This window comes from Numida meleagris, chromosome 4 (assembly GCF_002078875.1).
Source record: "Numida meleagris isolate 19003 breed g44 Domestic line chromosome 4, NumMel1.0, whole genome shotgun sequence".
In the NCBI taxonomy this organism is placed as follows: domain Eukaryota; kingdom Metazoa; phylum Chordata; class Aves; order Galliformes; family Numididae; genus Numida; species Numida meleagris.
In genome coordinates, this window is record NC_034412.1 from 13043370 (window position 1) to 13067190 (window position 23821).

The window sequence follows — 23821 nt, forward strand, 5'->3', positions numbered from 1 at the left end:
AATTGTCAGTCAGTCTTTAAAAGTTTTTGTTTTTACAATGATTAAACTTTGGAGTTGATGGAAAATGGGGCTGATTCCAAAGAGGGAAGCATTAAGGGTGTATGGAGTCTGATCTGTTAAACCCACTCACAGGTGGAGAACTTGGAGACAAATCATTCATTTCAGCATGTGTTTGGAGAGACTGCGAGTTAGCAGGGGCTTCTGCCTTTGCGGATCTTTCCCCACCACTCCAGTGAACTTTAAATTTTGTTTGTAACGTAAATGCAATCTAACTCAAAGCTTGTTAGCACCAGAACTAGAATTCTTGTTCTTTTAAAAGAGGGGAAAAATAAAATCATGACTATTTATTGATTTTAGGCTAGACAAAAATTGAAGTTGGAACAGCACCTGGTTCTGTTTCCTGCATGAGCTCATTTAAATATATGAAAATAAATATGCCTGAGTATTTAATAAATGTCAGCAAGAAATAAATTGCCAATGCAAACTCCAAAATGCTTTTTCTGATGTAAACACAGTGCCCTGACAGCAGTGTTGCAACAACAATTAAATCAAATTGTGGCATAAATGAAGTAGGTCTGAAACTTTAAAAGGAATGTCTTCCAGTTCAAACCTAACCCTGTTATGTGTTTCATTGTATCCAATTCAAGCTATATTATTATTATTTTTCACTTGGGAATCTAGACACAGTCTCTCTAAAACATAACTCTTAGCAAAAAAGCTATTCACATGTTAGCAGAGTTGTAGAGGAATCTCTGTATTTGAGCTTGTTTGGCATCTGCAGAAATGTATGCAAGGGAAAGCCTAGAAAGACAGGTGGAGAGAAGATAGGTAAGAATAATAAAGCAGAATGGAAGTGACATCATCAAATGGAAGAGACTGAGGGCTGCAGTATTAATATGAGTAATTGCTGACTGACCAGAAAGTCTGGGTGAACAGCAGACCTTTACTCCACATGCAGTGGTGCAGTTTGAAAGCACTGACTCTCTTCTCTTACTTCTCTCTCAATCAACGTTGCTAATAACACTGTTAAGCTTTGGTTCTTTGCTTTCCAACCTGTTCTGGGTTGACTTGCTCAGTGTCTTCTACATGATTCTAGATATAATATTGCTGTGTTGAACAGAAACTTGTGTTATTCTGAGTGAATTTTTAACTTTATTTTTGAGGACATAAGTTCAGTGTTTCCTTTTGAGTGTGGCTTTACTATGCCAATGAATTATTGATGTGGCACTTGAAAGAAAAAAAGAGGTTTTTTTTGCCAGTCAGGTTTTAAAAAGCAAAAGCTGCAAATGCAAACTTTTAGTGATGGGAGAAAGTGCCTTTTTGTATGCTGATTAGAACAAATGGATATGAAATTCTTCCCAGTGTCAAGCCATGCGGTCTGCAATGAAGTGCATCCAAGGACAATGTCAGCATCATTTCATCATTCGAACCAGACCTCCAGGGGGAAGAGAGCACAACGTAGGAAGAGCAAACTGGTGGGTCTGTCCTTTCATACTACTAACAGATTTCGGTGTTGCTGCCTCAGTACAGATCAGAGCTCTATCACTTCTACTGCTCTGTAGTGCTACCAATGGTATTCTCCAGTGGTCTTGTACCTGAAGGCAGGAGATCATGGGATGCTATCTTCAGCAGCTTGGACAGCTTTGTGGAGCTGGAGAGGAGGAGAGACAAGTCATGCGCTATCAGCAGCAGAGGCTTTATGGCCATTGTTACAGACTCTGGGATTAAAGGAGAAGCACAAAACAAGGCTTCTAAAATGCACTTGTAAATAGTTAATGACATGACCCATTATCAAATGCCCTTTTCTCATTTTTGTTCCTCTTTGTTCCAGTCCTTTAAACAGGATGAAGGACATGTTTCTTGGCTTTATTCGATTAGGTAGTTGTGTTAAAATTGGCATACAGTAATTATTACTTAGAATACTAGGATCTGGGCATGGAGTGCAGCTCAGCATCCTTTCTTTTGAAGAAAAAAAACATAGGAGAAAAAAGATCTCCCCTCTTGAACTGCAGAAAATGAGCTGAATTTGCGAAAGTGTTACCTTTTATTCTTTCCCGGACCCTCTGAGATGTCTCTGAAATCAATTCACTTTTAAGAACAACGGAATTATTGTCTCCACTCTGGCAGCAGTCATTTGCATGGCTCAATGAATATTTTTGTCAGAATGTTTTTGCATTGTCAGTCTTCTGTTCTAACCTTGACCCTCACCTTGGAGCTAATTAGTAATGCGTAATAGAGAAAGTGCTACTTGCCCCAGAATAATAACTTGCACTGCTAGCAGATGACTCCTGGCAATATGTGAAGGACTGGCTACAAAAATATTTTTCTTTCTTATAGTAAAGATGCAGCAAGGAGGGATAGGCAACTTTCTGGAGGTTCCCTTGGGATCATTTGCATGTAGAACATCAAATATAGGACTGAAAACTATTATTTGACTGCTCATGTTCCTGGAAGCTTGCTTTTCTTTTACTCTGCTCTTCACTGTATCTTAGGTCAAAACTGAATATGGTTATTACAGTGCTACTTAAACAATGATTCACAAGTCCACATTCTGTTGTCCTGCCTACCATGTGTTAGTTTACTATCTAAAGTTCTTCCTTTTTGCTTTCCCTCCTTTCTCCTCCAGCTGCCTCCTATCCTTTACCCTGTTAATTCATGGAGGCTGCTGCTGTCTGAGCCCTTTAGCTAAGCAAAAATAAAGAAAGCATCGTGAACAGTGCGGTGGCCTTCAGTGGTGTAAGGTAAATTAGTTGTGTTTATATAAACTGAGATACATTCCTGTTTAATGGGTAAGAATGGCTCAATTCAAAATGTAAGTTATAACATAGTCTATGGGAAGCACTTAATTACACACCAAGGAGTATAAAGTGGTGAAGGGGGAAGCCACAACAAGCTCGAACACTACAAAACCAAACGTGCTCAGAAAAGCTAAAAGAGCTGAACCCAGGCAACATTAAAAAATTGCATACCCTTTTTTATTCCTTTCTTGCTTGAAGGAAGAGAGCTGCTGTGCATTAATGCTGCCCTGAACAAAGCCCTTTCATCTTCTGGGGATGATTTTGTATTCAGTGGTATTAAAATAATTCTAATTCAAATTAGCGTTAAGGCTATATGAATTCACCTAAAGATATGGCTGTTTCTAATTTCTGATAACTTATTCTCCACATATTCTTTTCATCACCGGGCATTGTGTTCTGTTAGAAACTGTTCTTTTATTCATGGGGAGTCTGGCTGCCATCTCATACCAAAATAATTCAGCAAGGTTACTCACAGTTTTTAAGTCAGTGTAAATGAGAAGCTGTGTTTGCTTTCTTTATTAAAATTTCCAGCTTGTGATGTTAATTATTGATGATGATGAAATGAATTTAGGAATAAATGTATTAACTCCTACATGTGCTGTGGAACTTACAATTACTTCTTGGCTATCAGAGTTCTTCGTCATCTGGAATATGATTAGTTGGAATATGGTGCTTGCTTAAACAAAAAGTAGCAAGTTTTACAACCCACAGAGAAGATCTCATCAACCTGAGCGTAACTGGATGTACAAAAGTTGTAAGGGTTTTATGGCTGAGTGTAATCTCAAATAGGCAGGACCTGTTTTTTAATCATAGAGTAAGTTTATCGTATGCACAATCCTCACACCTTTCCATGAGTGTAACCCTTCTACTAACTGGATTACACTTTCTTCTTAGTATAATTTGTGTATTAGAAGACCTTTATTTTCTAGAGTCTTATTGAAATAGCTGTTTGCACACAACAGAAGATGACTATGCAGCTACACTAGAAGGTATTTCCCTGGAAACCTGTTTAGATTTGTCTTGTGCAAGTTAATCTTTCTTTGGGACAGCTGAAAGAGCGTCAAAATGTGCTTGACAGTTTCAAAGTTGATCTTGTGGATCAAATTTCAGCTGAACTTAGTCATGAGGTATCAAAAAGAATAATAATAATAAGGTTAAATAATTGTGGAGTTAAGAGGAGGGGTAAACATTTAGAACCACTGATAACATGACAATTCTATCTTTGATTTAAAAATAAGTTATAAAATTATTCTGAAGAATTTTCTTTAGGAAAAGAGTTATATAAGGCGTGTATTGCTTTGACTGAATATTTACTTGTTAAAAGCTCTCTAATGCTTGCTGTGTGGCTTCTGAGAATGTTGAACATAATTTAGCACATGCTCAGAGCTAGAACTCTGAGGGTCATGTTTAAGCAATTAGAAAGACTTGGAGTCCTAGCCCTGTGGATAACCGGACCAGAGCAAGGCTGTCTCAGTGTTGGTCTGTGAGTTATGCTCTGCCTATAAGGCAGAGTGTTAGGTTGCTGTAACTGTGGTCTGATGAGTAGGCTGGTGACCGCCCACTAGAGTTTTTGTCCAACATGCAGATGACTTCCCTCTTGGAAAAACATAGCAAAACAATAGTTTTGTGTCTATTACAATCTATCCATGGGTATGAACTTGTTTTATGGTAGTTCTCTGTATGAATTTTCTTGTCTGCTAGTACACATTTCATAGAATAACGTATGGAGATAGAAATTACATAAGAAAATATTCTGAGTCAGGTAAGGAATCCAGTTCTCTTGAATGTTTCTTTTCAGTTTCTAAGTTTAATATTTGTGAAATTGATCATTAAAAACTCTTCTCCAACAAATATCCAGTCACATGAGACATTGTTCCTTCAGGTTTTGTTGCCACTAATATCAGCATTTCCAGGAGGTTTTAGAGCAGTTTCAGAGGAACGCGCAGCATCTTGTAAGGAATAATGGAAAATTCTTCCAGCAGTTTTCAGGCAGTTCTATTAAACTGTCAGTCTGAGTGAACCGTGGCATCGGTATTGTGTGGGTAGGTGTGGCAACATGCCTGCATCTGTTTCTTTGAGGTAAGGCCAGATGTCGACATTGAGGGACAATCTGGAGTAAGCCCACAATAGTCTAAGGTAGACCTGATCCACGTAAAGACTTGGTGGAGCTTGGCCACTGCTGTCACCCTTCTAAAAGCAGTCACATCCTGGGGGCATGGCCCAAGCTACGGAGAGTAAATGTGTGATCCTGAATGAGTTTGTGCAGATCCTGATGGACATAAAGAATCTGTAGTCTTTCAGCTGTGGATGACTGATCTACTTGGATTAACGCTAGTTAGTGGCTCTTCTTACCTGCAGTATATTAAAAAAAATACACAGATTCTTGACTGCATTGCAAATGAACTGTACATAAAACTTGATTTATGCACGTACATTGTGTCAACTGGAAATGGAGGAAGACAAAGATAGCATACAGAAATTTCCCAGTTGTACAAAGTTTTCCCATGACAGTAAGCTGTTTTCCCAGGAAGAGCTACGTCTTGGTTATTTGCTTCAAACCACTAAACTTTTCCAGCTGCTTAGTAAGCTGTTTTACAGTCTAGGCATGATGTTAAATCATCTTGTAGATGAATAAATGCTTGCGTACCACAGAAATAGGTGAGGAGGCTGCCTGTGGACATGTCCTCTGCGTTCTGTGACAGCAACGCAGTACGTGTGCGAGTTCCTCACATTGATTAATGCTGGGTGAACTGGATTCACTGTAAGTAACTACTAACAATTGGAGAGGATGGTATATGCCCAATCTTGTCAGCAATGTAACCAAGCTTCCTTTAGTATGGTGTCATTGTTTTTTTGAGTATAACTACAGTTTCCATCTGTTTTCAAAGCAGTGATCAAATATGAGACAGTAGTAATATGCAGAGTTCCAGATGTAGTACCATAATCTGTACCCAAAACCGCCATGTGCCCTGCAACCACGGGGGAAAATAACAATTTAACCAAATGTTCAGGGCAAATAAACTTGTACCTTTTTCTGTCTCTTTGAAGTTTGTGAGCACGCTGATGTGCCAGAACTTAAAGTTCAGCGTGGCTCTAATTAGTGGCTGAGAAAAGAAGGTGTATTTGTGAGTCAGCGGGAAAAATGTGCCTTCAAGGATTCAGCTCTGTTGATCTTGGATCTGATTTCAAATTGGCTGACTTGCAAAACAGCCATTTAAACTTAGATACTGCTTCAGAACAACTACTGTCAAAACACTAGAAAAAAATAAACAAGACTGTCATATCTAACCCTGTAGTGTGTGCAAAAAGCAGCTCTGGAAGTAGCATGGCTGGCTGTTATAAATGATGTGCCGTAGGCATCCAACTGTGTAGCTTGTAAGGCTTCTTTCTGTGGAAATACATGAGTATCCCTTTGTTTGCTGAAACATTATTCAATCTCAAATATATAATATTTTCTTGGGAATTGAACTGCATTTTAAATGCTCTAGTGGCTTTATCAAACTGTCTGGAAGAAATGTAGTTGGCTGGAATATACATTTGAAAATACAGAAACAATCGCACCTTTTTTTCTTTAAACAGTTTAGTGTGGGACAGAGATGGGGGAGAGTACTTGTCCACAGTAAAAAGTGAGATTTCTGTGGTGTAACTTCTCAAGCTGCTCTGTGCCATTTAATCTGGATGTTTCAGCAGTGAATCCAGTGGTTTCAGATGTATCCATACATTTATGAGATGAATCAAGCTTGAAGAGCTTGTAACCTTGTGCTGTTTCGGGCTCAGCTTTTGCAAATAAATATTTGCTGGCTTTGTAATTCTGCAGCTGAGAAGAATCGTAGGATTTACTGAGCTGAGGGGTTTTGGTAAACTTTGATGCTAGAATAAGCTACTCAAAAAATAGAATTCCTATACAAAAGCCAAACTGAAAAATTGAAAGGTAAAAATCCCCTGTTTAGGTCAAACAAACTTTGAAAAAATATACGCACAACAAAATGGGAAAAAAGCAAACACTTCAGTGGCAATACTTTTGTTGGTGAAACTGAAGCATAGTTGCTTCTTAGATTTTTTTTTTTTCCCTCTTTCCTCCTCATCAGAATTGATTCATAGAAATGTAATTTCACATAAGTTGAAGATTCACATTTTGCAAGTGTGGAAATGAACCAAAAAAAAAAAAAAACCAAAACAACTTGGTGCAAGTATAAAAATGTCAAAGTGAAGTGTTTAAACCTCTTTCTTCTACGCTACTACTCAAAACCTGTTTTCTGGACTTGATGTGGCTTTGTGAAGAGCTTTTCTTCCCTCAGAACTCTGCTTCTCTGAGTATGGCAACAGATGGGAAGCAAATCCTTTGTTAGGACTTGGTATTTGATTGTAGGCATATCACGTGCTCTGTCTCCATTGCTCAAGGAGGGTCACCACAGGCTTATGTCATCACTTATTCTTTCATGCAGCAAGGCATGCTCGGGCCTTGGACAAAAGCAGACCTTGTGGATTAGGTCTGCAGGGTTTCATGAAACTGCATGTTGTGTTTGGAAGAAGCAGAGCCAGAGAAGCAGTCTGACTGATGCTGCAGAATAGTGCCGTTATTCAGAGCAGCTCCACATCTGTGTGTTATAAGCTGCAAATGCTTATTGGCAATAGCCAAGCCTGGTTGTCTCCAAAAATATACACACATGTCAACAAACTAGAGAAGCAGTGTAAGTGACCTGGTGCTCTTGGCTTGGTTTTTTCCCAAAGAAATGACCCACCCTTGCAGTCTAAATTCCCCTTGGCTCTCCAGAGAAGGAGGGCGTGAATTTAATATTCTGGATAATACACAGAAAACTGAATTAAAACCAGGATGATGCACCAGGATGGGAATCATTTGCACTGCTCTGCTTGTTCCTCTCTGGGCTTTTTGCCTGGTTGGCTGGTGCCCAGACTGCTACAGTTCACTCTAAGAGACCAGCAGCTGAGGGAGACTGGTTGGGATTTAAGTCCCACTTGCTGTTGCTGATGATGAGAGGCACTTACTGGATGCAGCAAGGGAGTTGATGGTCTGTCTAAGGAAAGCAGCTTGCTGGGGCTCCAGAGGGAATGGCAGCTGTCCAGAGAGGAGAAAAGCACTGGGACACAGTGGTGCCTAAGGCCAAGCCTACAGCTGTAGTACAAAATGTTGTTTTAGAAATCCTGTGCTTCATTCAAATAGCAGTCTTGCTGAACAACTTCTCATAATACTGCTGTGATGAAGGTGCTGAGGCACCTGCCTGAAGTATATATGCACAGTGCAAGGGGCAGTCAGAGGTCAGCAGCTAAGCCAGCAAAAAGGAGCAGCCTGAGGGAGAGGTTTCTAGGCTCAGGTGGTGTGGGAAGGGCAGGGCTATGGCAGCATCACCTGAGATACTTCTGGTAGCTGCTTTGACTACTAATGACCCTCATAACCATTGAGGAATAATTAAATTCCTCTGTGCCATAAGGTTCTCTTGCTTACAGAATGCGGACACTAACACTCTGCAGCCTACTGTTGGGGGTATAGTCTAGTTGTGTGTGTGGGAAGGCCCAGAGAGCCCAGGCAGAGGCTGAGTTTTGTCATACCAAGCACGGTAAACATCGTAAGAGCTCAGAGAGCTTTAAAAATAATTCAATTTCATTTTAAGTGTTTTTATGTATCACGGTAGGGAAGCTCTTTGTACAAGTTCCAGCAATATGTTATGACTTGAAAAAGGAGGACATAGGTGGGAAGCAAAGAATAACAGAGGAATGGTGAGAATCAAGTAAATTAAGCTCACACCACAGTACTTCTTAGTTATTGTCAGAAAATAGTGGGAACAGATTTTCCAGTACCTGGCAGAACTGAGAATGGATTCTTTCCTCTTTCCCGACCTTTCAGTTCTGATCAAGAGTGAAAGTAAATAAGATTTAAGATACTTCGGAAAAAGGAATGGGGCACAAATCTTCTCTTACCATGAGAGTATAGTGAGACTATTTATAATTACCTGTAACTTATGTGGCTAGGTAATATATGTGCTGTTTATTTTGTCATTTGAACTCATAGTTAAAACGATTATTCAGTGTTCTGTACGCATTTAGTTGAACCAAATGTTTTCTCTAAATGAATAGTGTAGGCAGAGTGCATTCAATCCCAATCTGGTTAGAAGTGGGGTTGTTAAATGGGAAGTGTTTTATTGATTGCCATTTTCACAAGCAGGGATAGCTTACCTTTATCATTTGGAGAGATTCTTGTTTTGCCCTTTCACTTAGTGCAAGGTCACGGAACCATTGATTTGGCATTTGGTACAATTTGCAGTTAAAGGAATAGAAACTGTGTATGAGGAAGTGGAATGGCTGCAGCTTTTATTTTACTTCCTCCCCACATCCCTTCTCCCACTCAACTGATTACTTGCTACACTTGCAAGGAAAATTAATAACCAGATTGTTAATCTACAAGTTACTGTTTGAAATGAGGCTTGGCTGGACACAACCGCTTTTATACCAGTGGAAGTCCTTGTAGTGGTGCCCCCTCCCTCTTCACTAAGCCACAAATCCATGTTGTGTGCTTTTGTTTGAAGGAGTAACACAGCATTTACACTGCAGTGCACAGTGATTCCTCCCTCAGAAGTACTTATTTTTAATCCTTTCTAAGGCTTTCAGCTAACATATGATGTAGATTTGAGGTTGTAAAACAAGGTGATCTGAACTTATATCTTCACTGTCCTGTGAAGATATAATTTAAATGTCTTAGAAACAAAAACACCTAAGAAATAATGCAGTACTCTCGTATGGAAGGATGCGGTACGGATAACAATTGGCAATCAACGTTCTGTGCCTCAGAATGAAGTAGCTTTTGCTCTGGGGGATAGTGAGGATGTCACTAAAGGAGGTCAATATGGGCAAGAGTTTGGCTTTTGGGTAGAAACCAGGGTAGCAGCAGCCCAATGACAACAGCTCTCTCTGTGGCAATTCTGCCAATTCTGTCCCCTAGCAACTGTGACTGGCAAGCAGGGAGCAGTGTCACAGGGATGCTGCCCTCCTGCCTTGAAATGCTCCCTCCTGGCACTACTGGTGGCTAGAGGCAGAAAATGACTCCAACCTGGACTGTGTGCCTGAATGGTTGGGTAGCAGCTCCCTTCCAAATGTCAGGCATGCTGAAAAATGGTGTTTCTGTTTGTGTCTTGGCTTTCAGAGCTACAGTGCATTCTAGGATGAAATGCTTTGTGGCAGATATTAGCCAGTGTTTATGGCTGGTATTGTCCAGAATATATCATACAGGTTAAAGATTTCTGTAGGAAGTGCTATGCTCAGTAGTTGGAAAGGAATAAAATACCAACTGCAGATTTCTTCTCTTTATGAAGAAGAGTTTGATTAGAATAATCCGTTATAAAGCAGCTGCAAAAAGACAATCCAGCCCCTGCAGTCTAGTATTGTGGATCATTTTACTTTGAAGAAAGAAACAGTAAGGAGCAAATTGTCCTTAACCCTCTTATAATAATAATAATAATAATGAAACCAGAGAAGAACCAGCCTTTAGTGATTACAGTGATGCACAGACACTCAAGGATCTGTTTCAACCAATAGCCCAAACCAATCTGTGCAACCTCAGAAGTAAAGAGGGAAAGCTTTTTGTTAACAAGCCCTGTTTACTGTGTGCAAAGAGTTAACTTTATCCTGTGCTTAGTGAGTCCTAAGTTGGTAAAAATTTATGTGCTGAGAACTTGCAGGATGTTTCACAGTCTGTTATGCCTGGCTTTGTTAGACTGCGATTACGTTACCTTTGGGTGGATGATAGGAATGGGAGTTCCCAGAGAAAATCATGGCATAAAACATCCAATGTGCAGTTTCCATGAGAAGTTTTCTTTTAGCTTTTGTATCCTTGATCTTTAAAGCTACTCAGCTTCAGCAAACATAATTGTGTGTAACAAACACTACCTGTGCTGTGGAACCATTTTTAGGGGAAATGTGGGAGGAGGAGGTGATTTCACTACATAGTAAAAATGAAGATATGTGATTACTTATTCAGTTTACAAAGGAACAGGGCCTCGTATTTATGAGAACAGACAAGCTTATTAGTACTGCAGTAACCCTTGGTCAATACAAATATTACAAATATTACTTCGTCTTAGCTAGCTATGCTTCAAATTGTGGGGAAGGCTTAATATGCTGCATGTCATGCCTGGCTAATTGTGCTGCTAATGAGAATTGTTTTTTGAGGTCTCAGTGAGAGATAAGAATACCCAGCTCTGGATTGGATAAGATGTCTAGTTTTCTCTTGCTGATGTAAATCAGGAATAAAAATCTGTAGATACTCAGTATTCTGGCATGGTTGTGGTAACAGAGAGAGGAGGCTGGACCTCTGTTGGCTTTTTATTTTTTTTCTTTTTAATTGATGATATTGGCTGTTGCAGTGAAAGTCTCCTTGTGTGAATGATAATGACAAATGAATCAGGAAATGAATGGAGAGGAACATATCAGGGAAACAGTCAGGAAATGGCAGATAATATCAACTGAAAGGAAAATGAGCTGTTTGTGCAGCACTACCCAGCAAGGGATGAAAAGGAGAGAGGCAATATAGTTAATATGGCTTCTCTCATCATGTTTAATTTTTTGATGGGGATGAAAGCCTGAAAACAAGCTGGAGGCAGCAGACTTCTGTGTCTAATCCCCAGGCACTTTCCCCTTTTGCGGTGTAGCTCGGGGAACCTGGCATTAGTCATCACTTCAGGTGACTAGGGAGCAGAAGGGATTTATGGCTGAGAAGTGAAGGGTTTAGAAGTCAGTCAGAATTCATCTAATTGCAGCCACTGAGCTGACTTTAATTTGGGAGCATTTGGTGTTGCTGGCAAGCTTTCCATCTGTCATAAACAAAGACACCAAATTAATGAAAATACTTCCCAGCCCCCTTACCTCCTACACAAAAACATTAAACAGGCAAGTGGCAGAGACATATCTGATGTTGAATTAATAGTGGCAGGGGTGGGAGAAAACATCTATCGATCTGTTTCACGCAGGCATGTCCATAACTCAGATGGCTGCATTAAGATGAACTAGAAGGTACAGAGAAGTGATTTGATGTTGGGAGAGAAGGGATCTGCCTCTACTAATTATACACATGGGCAAAAGCAGCTTTTAAAGCAAATCAAAGTAAAGAGATTGGTCCAAATTCAACTGTGCTACAACTCCACTGAGGGCAGTAGCATTACACCATGAATGGATTTGTCTTTCAGACCTCCACAAAGGGTACATTATTGTGGCTGGTGAAATGAATTGACAATATAGCGGGTCTCAGGAGGGGATATTCAGAACTGTAAAAGCCCTGGCCCTTGTTGCCAGTCAGGTACTGTGGATGGTGCAAAGGGCTCTGTGTTCCCCACAGTGCCACAGGGAGGGATCTTTCTTCTCATGAAGCGAAAAGCATTGATGAAAGTGATAGATGGCAGCCTACCTGCTTAGAGGAGCCACCATTAACGTTAGAGGAAATAATCAACCCTTTGTCTGCGGCGGGGGGGTGGCAGCCAGCAGCCTTGCTGAACAAATGAAAATGTTCAGTCAGGTTATGTGCATCCCCTCCCTTGGGGAGGGAAACACTTGGAAAGACGGTGCAGAACTTGTGTGGTAGTAATAATCCCTGCTTTATGTACAGCTCATAGTACTTTCAACTCAGGGATCTAACCCAGTGACAGCTAAACCTAAGCAGGGTTAGACTAAGCCCAGATGAACAGCCTTCAACAAAGTAACTGTGTAAAGCAATCCTGCTGATTCCATTTGTAGCTTTGTTCTCCCTGACTCAATCCTGTAACAACATGAGGCCAGGAGAACTCTGCTGTCATTTAGGTAAGTGGTAGTCCTGAATACTTGGCTGCTTGTGGCAGAAGAGACACCTCGTTGCTTTCCGGAGGCTGGGGAGGGAAGGATTATGTTCGTGTGTAGGATCAGTTCCTCTAGCAACAAAAATGTAGGTTGCTCTGAAAGAGATTTGTCTGTTGCTTTTCCCAGCTTGTGAATATGTAAGGGCCGAAAGTGACACTTCTCTGCCTAAATTTTTAACAGTAAACTCTTTCGTTTATGCTCCAGTCTTCTTCCCAGCTTAAGTGAAGTTTGAATCAGACATTACAAAGAGGAGATAAAAAGCAAACTCATCTTCAGTGAAAACATTTAAGTTTTGGAATTTTCACCCCTCAGAAACTTGAATAAAAAGGCTTCATTTTATAATGAGGGAGATAGTTGCAATAGGAGACTTGTGGAGGGATCCGCAGCCTCTCCAAACTCTGGGCAGAGACAATTTAGGTTTTAGCAGCAGGGGCAGGGCCTGTAACGTGGGGCTGTTCTGCCTCAAGGGCAATCTTGTGTCCACTGTAATGTTTGAAGACAAGACTAGATACCCCATCTGCAGCTTATCATATAAGAGCAATAAAGCAACACATTTTTGCTGGAGTTACCTAGCAGCTGCTGATTTACATGTAGTTTTTTTCAGCAAATGCAATTTGTTGCTTCATTGAATTAAGAATAGATAAAATTGAGAATTGCCATCAAGTTTTTTTTGGGAGAAGAGTAGAATAGGAAGTAATCAAACAAACAGGGGCTATTATCCATTTAAAGAGGCAGTTTAAGACAGTTAGTGACCTGCTCCTCATCTCCATCCATGCTGAAGGCTAGAACGGCAGGAATGCAATAATCTGACTGTTCTTAGTGTCAATGGCTCACTTGTCAAGAAAATAGCTGTGAATAAACCATATCTCAGAAATATTTTCACTTATCTGCTCTAATGTCTCTCAGTTGTATAACACAGTGCCTTTAATTGTCATGCCCTCTCACTCATTGAGGTGCTGATTTTTGGGTCTCTCTTCCAGTTTAGCAGAAAAGATGACTCTCAGTGCTCTCCCAGCCTGGCCTTCGTGTATGGAGCATGGTGGAGATCAGCTAAGGGCAGTGCAGCCTTCTTTGCAGCTGGCTTGGCAGCACTGTCAAGGAGGTGGGTGCTTGCACAGTGGCCTGTGGCTGAGTTATCTGTCCTGGTAACTTCCTGAGCTATGTTCCCCAAAGTAAGGCAAAGAGGAGGCTCTGTAACTCATCTGTTCCCTCACACTTTGAGGTGGAAGGCAAGCTGGAAGTTTCTGATGGTATCCCCTTAAAGCTCAAAGATCAGAGCCATTATTTGATATCTACCTTTAACCTAGCTTACCTAGTTTTAAAAAAATCCTTAAGTCCCACAGTCCTTTTCAAAAACAGACAGACAAACTGGGTTGCTAGTCAGAGGGATTTTTTTCTCTAGGGAAAACACAACAGTCCTTGCAGTGCATTATAGAGAGAAATTTGCTGCACTGTCCAGATATGCACACTGTTCAGCTCTTCAGATTGCTGTAAAATCTATTTTAGTTATTTGAATTCAAGCCACTGATGCAAGACAGGGAAAAGTAGCCCCACGAAAAAAGTAAACATAGGGCAACTGCCACTATGCATAGCAAGCCCCTTTCTTAGCACAATAAAGAACACTGCTGGGGCAGTGTGGGATTAAGCTTTTCATACCTAATGGAAACCTGTAGCTGAACTCATGTGTGGAGTAAGATTTCAGCCAGTAGATGTGAAATTAAGATCATGGGGGCGTTCCAAGCTTACCCATATTCTAAGGGATAGTCCTCTTTGAATGATATCTACCTTGCTTGCAACTACAAAACAGAGTGACTAAAACTCATGTACCACGGGGCTATTGTAAACATTACCAGTGACATCTGTCCTGTCAATGCTGGAGATTGAGGTGAGTGGCACATGGGAAATAGCTGCACAGGTCCTAGCTGGCCCAGTTTTGGTGGCAGATGGATGGGTTTTCCCTGACCTGTGTGTCACGAAGGCAGAGATGTCAGCTGTGAGTGCTGCAGCTCCTTCCCCATCCAGCCCGGGTGGGAGCCCTGCTGGGTCCTTCTCTCCTCTGACTGCTAGTTCCCCTCACCTTCTTGAAACAAAATATCACTTCTAACTTGGAGATCTGAAATTTCCCATTTTCCTTAATTCATTTTAAATGAAAAGATCTAATTGCAGGAAATATTAATTTTTAACTTTTATCCTCTTAGCTTTCTCATGAACAGTAATAGTTAAATATGTAGAAACAAAGCAATCAACTTCCACTTCTTGTTTTGATTTTTTAAAGTTTGTAATTATCACAGGGAGAAAAGTCAAAAGGAAAACCTTTGAAGAGAATTAAAACTTGGTATTTTAAAGCTAGGAAAAGTCTAGATTCTCTTCTAACAGAAGAGACTTCTGGGGAAAGGATTTATTGTATTTTCACTTTAAAAATAAAAAACTTCTTTAGTATGAACATCATCATGTGTTCTTTTCCCAAACTTTTCTTTGAAGAACAGATAAATAACTTGCCAAGTTCTTCTAGATGTGTAGTTCTTATTGTATAGGTTTCCTTTTGACATTGAAGGTCATGATGCTTAAATGTCTGTTTTCTCTGTAAGAGGATAAAATATATATATATATTTTGCCAAATAGACAGCTTATGAATGATTTCTGATTTGATGTCTTTAACAGAAATCTGTCAGCTACATGCAGCTGGGTGTTTAATTCATACTGAACAATTTATGTGAAATTATTTTGTTTGTAAATCCCTTTAAACTTATTCCTAATTTCAGGCTTAACTCCAGTTTAATAGATGCATTTGCCCCTGAGTTTATTAATAGACAGTTCTCCTTCCTTTTAACTAATGTGAGTTTCCTGGTTTTGTCATCATGTTCCCATTCAAAGCCTCTGGGGGTTTTGGGGCCTTGTCATGGAAAAAGAATGCCGTTGGGGGAACTGATTTGGGTGAAGCAGACCCTGAACTGGTAAAGAAAGGAAGTGAGATGTTTTGAGAGCACTACAGTCTGTATGATAAATGACATTCTTTACTACCCTGCCACTGCTGGAGCTAAGAGATACTTCTCCTGTCTTATCTGGAAACTCTGTGCATGTCCTGTAACCCCAGCTGGGCTGCTGACTGCAGGGGTTGGGCTCTGGGCCTGGCAGCACTCAGAATAGATACTGTTAGCTAGGGCTCAAGAGGGCATGTTGATGTTATCATATGATGCCCGTCCACAGGGAACAGAAAATCTGAATTTATGAGATCATTTTCCTATTCTGAACTGAAACAAAAACACTGTTCTCTTACAAGATTCAATATTGTTTCATAACTTTAATCTCTTTAGCTTTTTTGAACTTAGGTGTAGTATACAACATTGAATAATATCCTTCCATACAAATATTTAATGCAATAAGGGAATAAATATTCAAAATTTGAATCAAAACAAAGTAACAATCAAAATGTTTCATGAGGGCTGATGTAACTATGCTCAAGTCACTCCGAATCCTGTGGGTTATATAAGGTCCTGAAGGAGAACAGTCAAGGTGAAGTGTCCAAGGAGAAAGTGAATAATAAGCTACAGAAAATGATCTATCAATGAACGTCAAGAATAGAGGGCTCTGACTTTGTCCTATGAACTTTTGCACTGGCTTTGCCAGTTCCTTACTCTGTTGAGAGAAGACAGAATATCTTATGCATACATAGAAGAGAGAAAAAGATATGATGAATCTGAGGGTAAGATGTTTTATGGCTACCTCCAACCATCTTCAAAGGGATGATGATTACTGGCCTTCACCTGCGTATGCACATAGCATTTTTAAAAAGTGTTAAGGTAAAGCTGCCTTTTCTGAACAAGGAAGAAGAGTGGGCCAGTGCAGGAGGACAGTTTGCTATCTGCAGGGAAACATGAGCATAATACCACGATGGGCACTGGGAATAAGTGATTTCTTTCTTTAGGCTATGTTGGTAGCCTGCTGTCAAGGCAGTTTACCTTTAGGAAAAATGTGGAATTGTGAGCCTCTGCAGGAAGAGAGTGGGAAGTGGGCTTCTTGGCTGCTGGGGACAGCTGTTCTCCGTGCAAGTGTGGGCAGGATCTGGCCAGGCTCCTGAACACACAGGAGCTGGAACGGCAGGTCATCTATAGAAAGGCCTTCACATGAGCCAGCTCTGGGGAAGACCTGTGGCCCCATCCATAGCACAGGTGGTAGGCAGTGTGCACCCATGTTGTGGGGAAAATAGAGTTTTCAATGATGTGTTTTGGTGCAAATGGACTGAAAAGTCAGGAAGAAGGGAGGGGAGCTGTATGTGCTGAGAGGTAAATATTCACACATTTCCCTACATATGTCTTCAAACAGTACTTAATTTACTGTAGCTTAATGTGCTAATTGTTCAGAGATATTAATTTCAAAGATAACAAAAATCTTCTTGTAAGGACTGCGCAGGTAGATAATATATCAGAAACTGGGTAATTCATCTTTAATTAGAAATTCTTATATAGAAAGGAATGGCCTGAAGGGGTGTGCTACAGAACCACTTGGATCTCTGAATTATTCCTTAAACTGTAGCTGAGTCATGCTGCTATGGAAATCTATTTCATTATTTGAGTCGTGAGCTTATTGTGCTGATCAAATTAAAATGCATTTGTGCTGAGTTTTTGTTTTACTTAAAAGCTCTGTTGAGAGCAGTGAGCATTTTGGCACCTCCTTTGCACTAATTTCAGCGTGACTTGAAAGCTGCAGTGGGCTTCAGCGTGAGCTGCTGCGTATTCATTGCTTTCAAAAACTGGATCATTTAATTAGGAGCCAATAATTTCAGGATCTTAAGTTTAGTCTTTCTGCTTTAAAAATCCCAACTCAGGTTAACATGAAGCAAAGCTTTGAATATCCTTAGATTCTTCCAAAATGAATTTGGCAATTAAAATGAAACAAGGTTTGTTATTTGCTGCTCCAGCCTATCCTCTATCAGGTTACTGCAGGCGGTGGAGAGGCAAAGGGGAGGCTGTGCACAGCTGGCAGCACCTAAGTCTCCCCTACCCTGCTCATAGGGGCTGGGCAGTGTGATTGCACTGCCTGTTTGCTGGCTCAGATCACCCATGTTTGTTAGGGATACTGAAATAACTATTATGGTACCCAGAAGACGTTGATAGAACTCATTTGGAAAGCCCTGAAGACAGAATTTGTTTCTAGTCTTCTTCCATACTCCCTCTTCAGGCTGTTTAGAATTTTTGAGAACAAAGATGGCTAGTTGAAGTCTCTGATGTCATTCAGGTAATACCCATGGTACAGCCAGTTAAAAATTTTTAGAATAGTTGTGCTATGTCAGTGAGGAGCTGTGACTATTCAGCTGAGGGCGCCCATTAATCCGTATCTGCTTTGCTCTAATAAATTTTGTTAGCCAGGGTTTAAATACTTTCAGAAAATGCTGTCAAGTGTCTGTGAAATGAATAGTTTTTCTCAACCTTCTGATTAAGAGGAGACATAAAAACCAATGTCAAAAATATGTATTATTACTTTGTTTATGCAACAGCATTCAGACTAGTTTAGAGTGTGTACTGCCTGTGAAGTGTTGCTTGTTTATTCACTGTAGATGTTTCATGAGTGTCAAAAATAATTCCAAATAACTTCCTAGCTGTGTGTACAGAAAGCATGGAACTTCTGCAATACGATGATAAGAGCATTCTTCCTCGGGAAATCTAGTCGGGTGTCTGCCTTTGGTTACAAACTTATGCAGGTTGTGCTTCTGATGTGTTTTTTTTTTTGAAAGTTAAGCAGTTGTTGGCAAGGGTGGTATAAAGTTACTCTCTCTGAGCATCTAAACTAGACTGAAAGTCAGGGACACAGCCTCCATATTCCTTTCTGTGCAATGGAATCCTCTAGTGTTTTAAAACCTCATCTCAGGAACAGAATTTTGAATTTTCTGGTTAAACCCTGCCAGGTGCTGGTGTGTGGGGAGCTTGCCCAGTGGGGAGGATGTTTGATTTAAACCAAGTTTAGGGAGTTCAAAGGTCCTTGGCAGATTCTCCATTATTGGTGGTCAGAACTCTAAATATTGGGAAGTCAGTGTCTGCAGATTGTACCTTAACTGCTTAGTTTACTGTAGGAATCAGAATTTTGACTTTTTTTTTCATATGCCTTTGGTTGAGTTCGGTGTTTTTTTCATTTTAAAAATAAGTTACTTTTTCTGTTACTTTTTTTCCCTTATTCACCCTTGTTGGTTCCTGTAATTAAAGTGCTTGCTCTTAACTTTGGTAGCCATAGTGAAGTGCTTGAAGGATACCACAATGTGCTTTAGCCATCTCTTTGAGCGCAGTCTGTACTTGAAATAGACATATGTAGTTGACAGACATTGTTTTGACTTCTTTTTGAAGAAATATTACAACTTTGGCTGTCAATACCTTGCTAAAGGGGAAAGAACATAATTTTTTTTCTAGACAAAGCACTAAGGAAAACAAAATTTCGTTCTAAAACACAGATAAATAAGAGAAGATGAAAGAGACAAATGGTGGAAAAAATGAATCGCTGGTAAAGGAGGGAGAGAAGAAATGAGGAAGACTTAAAGAACTTATATCTTCAGTTGTTTTTTCACATTTGTGCAAATATCAGGCAGGTATTGCTTTTATTGCTTTGCTAACAGTGCTGCTGAAGGATTAGCCTTTCACCCCACCTCCTTTTCCTTCATTTTCTTTAAATTTGGTCAATCTTCATCTGGTAGATGTGGCTCCCTTAAGGCCTGTGGAGTGCTAAAGTTTTTATAGTACAGTATTTGAGTCAGGAATATGGCTCTGGCAAAGCTTTTAGCAGTGTTCTTCAAGTTAGTTCTTAGTTTCTCATGCTCTTGGCCAATACTTCATTTGTTTGCAGTTGCTACAGAATGTCTTGGTCATCTTTTTCAATACGAATATCTTTTTTGGCACTGATTTCTCCCTGTCTTGCTACCCTCTTTCTTCCTTCATCATTCATTTATTCATTTCCTTTTTTCTCTTATATTTTCATTTCCAGTCAGGCATGTATGCAGAAGTACTGGGTTATATTTAGATGGAACTGTATCTCTAGAGTCAGAAATCTCATTATGCTTGTGGGATATTATCCTACTTCAATTCACTTGTGTATAACTTGTCCTAGACCTACATAATGCCTGCTATCATGACATAAAGTTCTTTTTGTCAGTGTTTTAAATTGTTAGGGGTACTGCTCTCTGGTTTCAAATCCTTACTGAATAAAGTAGCGTTTTATTTATGTCCATCTGCTTCTGTGCTGATGGACATACAGAAGCAGACAGCTGTGTATTAAAGAATGATGTAGAACATGGGCTGGAAAGCACTCCCGGGCATTCTCTACTGTTTCTGGCACCAAGATTTTGAGCACTGCTGTGTCCTCAGAAGGATGGAGGTAATTTGACTTGTTCAGATTTGGGAATCCTCTGAGGCCTGAAACAATATTTGTTCTTCTGTGCCTCAAATCTAATTTTGGAGGGAAATAATAGTAACCAGTGACAGTGAATTATGTGGGGAAGATGTTTCCTCTGCTCTGATGGAAAAATTGTTTGTTTGGGAGTGGAGTTGTTGCTATTACAGCTATCATGCAGAAAAGCTTGTGCAGCCCTCCATGCTTTTTCTGGTGTACAGGGGGAAGAAAACCCAGAGCAAGGGTCAGCCCAGAGCAAAGGTGGGATCGTGTGGGAGGAAGCCAGTGTGGCTGTTAACAGTGGGAAAGCTGGAAGGGTATAATTGGAAACGTGAAGACTGTAGAGGATTTCCTGCATTACTTGATGGCTGATAGCAAAATACATACCAGTTTTTGAATGGAAAGACAGACCAATTGTACAGGACATCCTAAGCCCAGCAAAGCACTTAAGTTGCTTTGTGGAAAGAGTAATTTTGGCTTCAGTGCAATTAGTTTAACAGCTGAAGTTCTGCACAGGCATAATTGGTTAGCTGAAGTTAGCCCTAACACAGTTATTGTGGAAAAGTTAGAGCTTTTAGCACAGCAGTGTAAATGCTTGCTTCTAGTGGCCCCTGCTTTCAGTGAGGTTACCAAATGTTACAGTTCTCTGTGAAAGTTAGCATCATGACCTGATATTTTTAGTACAATGTCTTTGGGACTGGCTTCCCTACATATCCAGGAGTCATTCTGCTGCTTTGAACGTTTGCCAAACACTCTCAGCAGCTAAGTATAAAACTTCAGTTATTACTTCTGTAACCTGAAAGGTTTAGTGATCACATTTTTGTTTCATAACGTTTTGGACTTCATACTGCATATGCAGTCACTATGTTTTGACAGCATTTTACTTTCCAAGTACTGTTTTATTAGATTAACTCAGATAGGAAGAATAACTTCACATTTATCATGAGTAACTTGCATGTTCAAACACTGATATTGAATAGTTTAAATTTCCAGAGTACAAACCATAAATTAACATTAGAGGCCTCTCAACATCCATTATGCTGTTTAAAAGGTTGTACAGAATTAGTAGTTGCTAACAATTTCTACTTGGATACAGATGCATCATCTGCTCTGCCACAGTCTTAACTCTTGAACTGCATGTCATGAAAAAGATATCTCAAAACTAGAAAATGGCACGGCTGAATAGTATAATGGATCACCAAGACTTTTATTGCCTTTCAGGAGAAGTTTCATGTTTTCTTGCAACTCACATTACTAGTTTTTCTAAAAAAAAAAACCAGTGATACTATATGGTTGGCTGAGCACAGCCCTAGAGGACAAATACCCATCTTGCTGGGACCACTGATTCAGCTTCTTGACAAGCTTAGCATAAAAATCTGATATGTGAAGACATGAAGAATGAACACTTCTGTTACAAGAAATGACTTTCTTTACCAAGTAATATGGCCTTTTAGGCATGCAGACAGAACAGTGAAGAGGGTTTTCACTGCTGACTCTTTTTAGAGTAAATACAATTTCAGACCCCAGAGCTCCTCATTTCACACGTTTCTCAGAAGTGTGAGAAATTTGGTCGTAGATACAATAAATAAATCAGTAAAAATCCCATGGAGTATGCTGCAGGATGCATTGCAGACTAGAACTTCTGGTTAAGAACTTGTCATTTTCAGTACATGTAGCAGTTGTGAAAAAACAAGTTGGCATCTTCAGAATACTGCAACAGCTTATTCATGTGTGCTATAGGCAAAGGGTGGGGCTACATGCTTTATGAGGAGCATAGGAAGCCTGGGAGAAGTATTCAGAACTTCTGAAGACAGAAACTGAAAACTGTCTACTGAAATCAGGACTGTGCTTCTACCCATCCATGGTAATAGTTTTCTCGCAATGTTGCTGCGTATTAATCTTGTTGCAGTTTGTAACAACTTATTTATCCTGCTCCCTGTTGTCTTCACCATTCCGATGATGTGCTCCTGGATGCACAGTACTAGGCCATAAAATCGTATCTCCTCATCTTATCTCCATCCCTTCTCACAACCTGCTACACAAATTTTTCTTTTCACCACACAAAGCTAAACAAGGTGAAGCAGGGAGTTGCCAGTTCCTTACTTTTTCTCAGAACCTACCGTGACTTATTTCTTTTTTAAACCACATGTGAACAACAATCCTTTGAAATTCCTTGGTTAGTATTTGGGGGAAAATAAAATGCCAAACTAGACTTCTTATCTTTCATAACAGCATATAGAACTCCAGTGTTCAAATTTGATGCTTAAAGCAGCTGTTCTAGTCTCATTTATTAATTAATTAGGCTGGAAAAGAATGACTGAAATTTGTTTATATTTAAATTTGTATTTCAGCTTCCATCTATGTTGAAATCAAGATATATTTTTCTTTATGATCATTCATGAAGATGGCTTGATCTTTAGAGATTACAAATTCATTGCTTATGTGTGGTGTATATTAAGAATGACCCTATTTAAAAAGCTTAGTTGGGAACATTATGTGCTGTTTGTTGAAACTTTGGAGGTGAAAGCACATGACCTAATGATATCCTAGCTCTATCCCTGTGTTTGCGCTACCTATCTAGAAGGTACAAATGCTGATATGTGCTAGTGCACAATAATAGGGATATGACACCTAGTTGTGTGATTGACTCGTTTATTCCATTGCTGCATTTACACAGACATAATCAATACTTTCACACCTAAATTCTCCTCTTGTTTTTCTATCTAACTACTCCTGACCTCATTACCAGGATCAAAGAGTAAAATAAGTAAAGGAAAGGAGAGATTTTTCCTTTGAGAATCCAGTCTTAATACAAAGGTTCTAGGAGCTTTTTATTGAAGGTACTCTGAGGATGTTAGGAAGATATCTTCTCTTCATCCCAGAAGATTAAAGATTATAAGCCATTTTCAAAGGAACGTGTACATGTGTAAGGGACATGATACAGTCAAATGCAATCTGAGACAACGCGTGTCTGTAAAGGATTTACAGAGGGCTGGCGGTACTCTATCTTTCTTTAATAAGAAGTGCTGCAGTAAGGAAAAACTGCACATTGTTGTAGTTGTATAGATGATACTAATTTTTTTTTTTTTCAGTGGAGGAAGCAGAACTTACTTGGTAAGACCTTAGCATAAAAATCTAAGAAACCTTAGTACATTTTCTTGCTTCTTGTTCATGTAATTACATCTTTTATTTCTTTGGTTTACTTATTTCTTATGATTTAAAATTACACTCTTCATGCTGATGAATTCAGCTGAGGTTGACCTGGAGCGTGTTCAAGCTGGAGCTTGTATGCTCCTAATCCAAGGTCTCCTTCATGAATATCTTCCTTGCCTGCAGCCTGGCTGCAGCCTGTTCTGTCCTGTGCAGGCACTGGTGTGTGAGCAGATGCTTCATAGTTTTCGGTCAGTTCATCCTTATTTATGATATAATCTGTGTCCTCATTCTTCATTTGATCCTGTATATTTCAAACAAGAAAAAATACCAGTGAAAGGAGCACTGAGGAGGATTTTTATTAAAGTTTAAATGAAGAACAGGTTAGATGCAATTCCTTTCACTTAGTTTTCTCATTTGCTTATTTTTTCAGTTACTAACTTATGATCTTCAAGAAATCTTGATGTTGATTAGGGCAAATAGTTGCTTACTACATTCAGCTCTTGGATAGTGTTGGGAGGTGTAATTTACTATTCAGATCCCTAGGATAATTTTAGTGCTTAAATATCACTGACATTAGTGAGATGGAGCAGCCAATGCTTTCTTTTAGCATCTGACTGAATTATTTAAAATGTCACTCATGTTTGAATCAGAGTATGTGTGGC

The 23821-nt window shown here is 39.7% G+C and overlaps 1 protein-coding gene across 3 annotated transcripts in view; it reads right to left on the reverse strand.

The window, feature by feature from the left end:
- SLC9A9 (solute carrier family 9 member A9) overlaps nt 22642-23821 on the reverse strand; it is a 187400-nt gene continuing 186220 nt past the window's right edge. For 2 of the 3 annotated variants that reach the window (XM_021395850.1, XM_021395851.1), the window contains exon 16: nt 22642-23460. In XM_021395850.1, the coding sequence (XP_021251525.1) occupies nt 23239-23460 (222 nt within the window). In that variant the 3' untranslated portion in view covers nt 22642-23238. The remainder of the gene's footprint in view (nt 23461-23821) is intronic. The other variant, XM_021395854.1, reaches the window with a different exon arrangement.